The 1,493-nt window shown below is 39.9% G+C and overlaps 1 protein-coding gene across 1 annotated transcript; it reads right to left on the bottom strand.

Moving 5' to 3' along the window:
- Positions 1 to 360: 360 nt before the first annotated feature.
- Positions 361 to 1,253, bottom strand: LOC108112799 (thymidylate kinase). Its single transcript, XM_017223086.2, has 3 exons — positions 1,122 to 1,253; positions 696 to 1,062; positions 361 to 635 (listed from the first exon to the last, which is right to left on the bottom strand). Exons 1-3 carry the CDS (start codon positions 1,249 to 1,251, stop codon positions 449 to 451), a joined length of 684 nt encoding a protein of 227 aa, XP_017078575.1. The 5' UTR covers positions 1,252 to 1,253; the 3' UTR covers positions 361 to 448.
- Positions 1,254 to 1,493: the final 240 nt, after the last annotated feature.

The raw sequence follows: 1,493 nt of genomic DNA, 5'->3' as shown, positions 1-1,493 counted from the left end.
TGGTGAAAAATTTCACCTAATTGGATTCGTTCGCTTTTTTTGGTGGTTTAGAAAATAAGTTTGATCCGCATAAATTATTTTTCGCTTTAGCTTAGCATTTAGTCAAAAGAGAGCCCTCAGTAATGGTGTATAAAATAAACGAACTACAATGGAGCAACAAAAATTGCGTTTTTTTTTTATGAAGGGGCGATTACGGAAATTAAATTGCATTTGCAGCCGGGCTTATATTAAGTCCCGCTTCTTAATCCACTTGATGCGCAATTCTGTAAATGCATTGCTCTCAACACCTAACGATGTCCTTCGCATCGTCCGATGCTTGGATTTATTGCCTGCGGCCCTATCATAAATTAAAAGTTAAGCGCCATTTAAAAACATTTATAACAAACATTCGTGTGTGGCATAAATCAAGGTAAATCCTCCCTAATGAATGGCGATGCATGACCCTGTTCTATGATAACTTATCCAGAGGTTGGGTGGCCACTTTGGGCAAGAGTTCCTCCGTAATAGTCACAATCTGGGAATGCAAATTATCAGCGGGCTGGCTGGCATTGAACTGGTGCCAATAGCTGGCTTCCTTGGAGCAAATGCGATCAAAAACTTCGCCCACACGCCTTTGAAATTCCACTTTCTCATAGCTGCAATACGAAAAGATATGGGGTTCTTATCTTGTTTGACTTTATAATGCAATTATTTACCGCTCCTCGCCGTATTTTCCACGATTAGTTAGGTCATCTGCAGAGGCTTTTAAATAAAATACTGCATCTGGTTTTATGAGTCCCCTTTCTGGGGCGTAACACCAATCAAAGTTTAATCCCTTAGCTGCACTATAGGCCACTCCAGAGTAGGAATATCGATCCACAATCAATGTGGTGCCCTCAAGAAGCTTATTTTTCATCTGGTTCACGAGCTCCCAGCGATTGGCGCTGAACATTAAGTGGATCACCTCATCTGGCAGATCCTTGCTGTTGGTCAAATAGCTGTTTATATCCTTGCCAATGCTGGAAGAGCGATCTGGAAAGTTCATGGGTAGTACAGGAATTCCATTTGCTTTCAGAAGTTCAACTGAAAGAGATTGTTGATTAAATTGGGGTCTTGTGCTTCCTGTGGCTTTGGTAACTTACCCAACCGACTGCTTTGTGTGGTTTTGCCACTGCGGTCGCAGCCTTCGAACACAATCAAAGCACCTCGTTTTCCAGCGCGCATTTTATCAATTGCCGGCGTGGTAATAACAATATACGAGGGCTGTAACATAATTTCCCATCATGGGAAATTTTCCAATATTCCCGTTAGTAAATTATCAAATATATTATACTTATTTTGAGCAGTTTACACCTTTTCGTTTCACTAAAAACACAGCGTTGCAATGTTATTTAAGTCCTATTTTTGTATAATTATTAGATTTAAAAAAAAATAAGAAACCGTGACTGGGATAATAATCGATGGTTGGGATAAACATCGATCGACCAAATGGTATAAGTAGAATCGATAATATC

This window comes from Drosophila eugracilis, unplaced genomic scaffold (genome assembly GCF_018153835.1).
Source record: "Drosophila eugracilis isolate 14026-0451.02 unplaced genomic scaffold, ASM1815383v1 contig_90, whole genome shotgun sequence".
Taxonomy (NCBI): domain Eukaryota; kingdom Metazoa; phylum Arthropoda; class Insecta; order Diptera; family Drosophilidae; genus Drosophila; species Drosophila eugracilis.
Note: the sequence above shows the minus strand (reverse complement) of the source record. Positions and strands in the feature narration are given on the sequence as shown.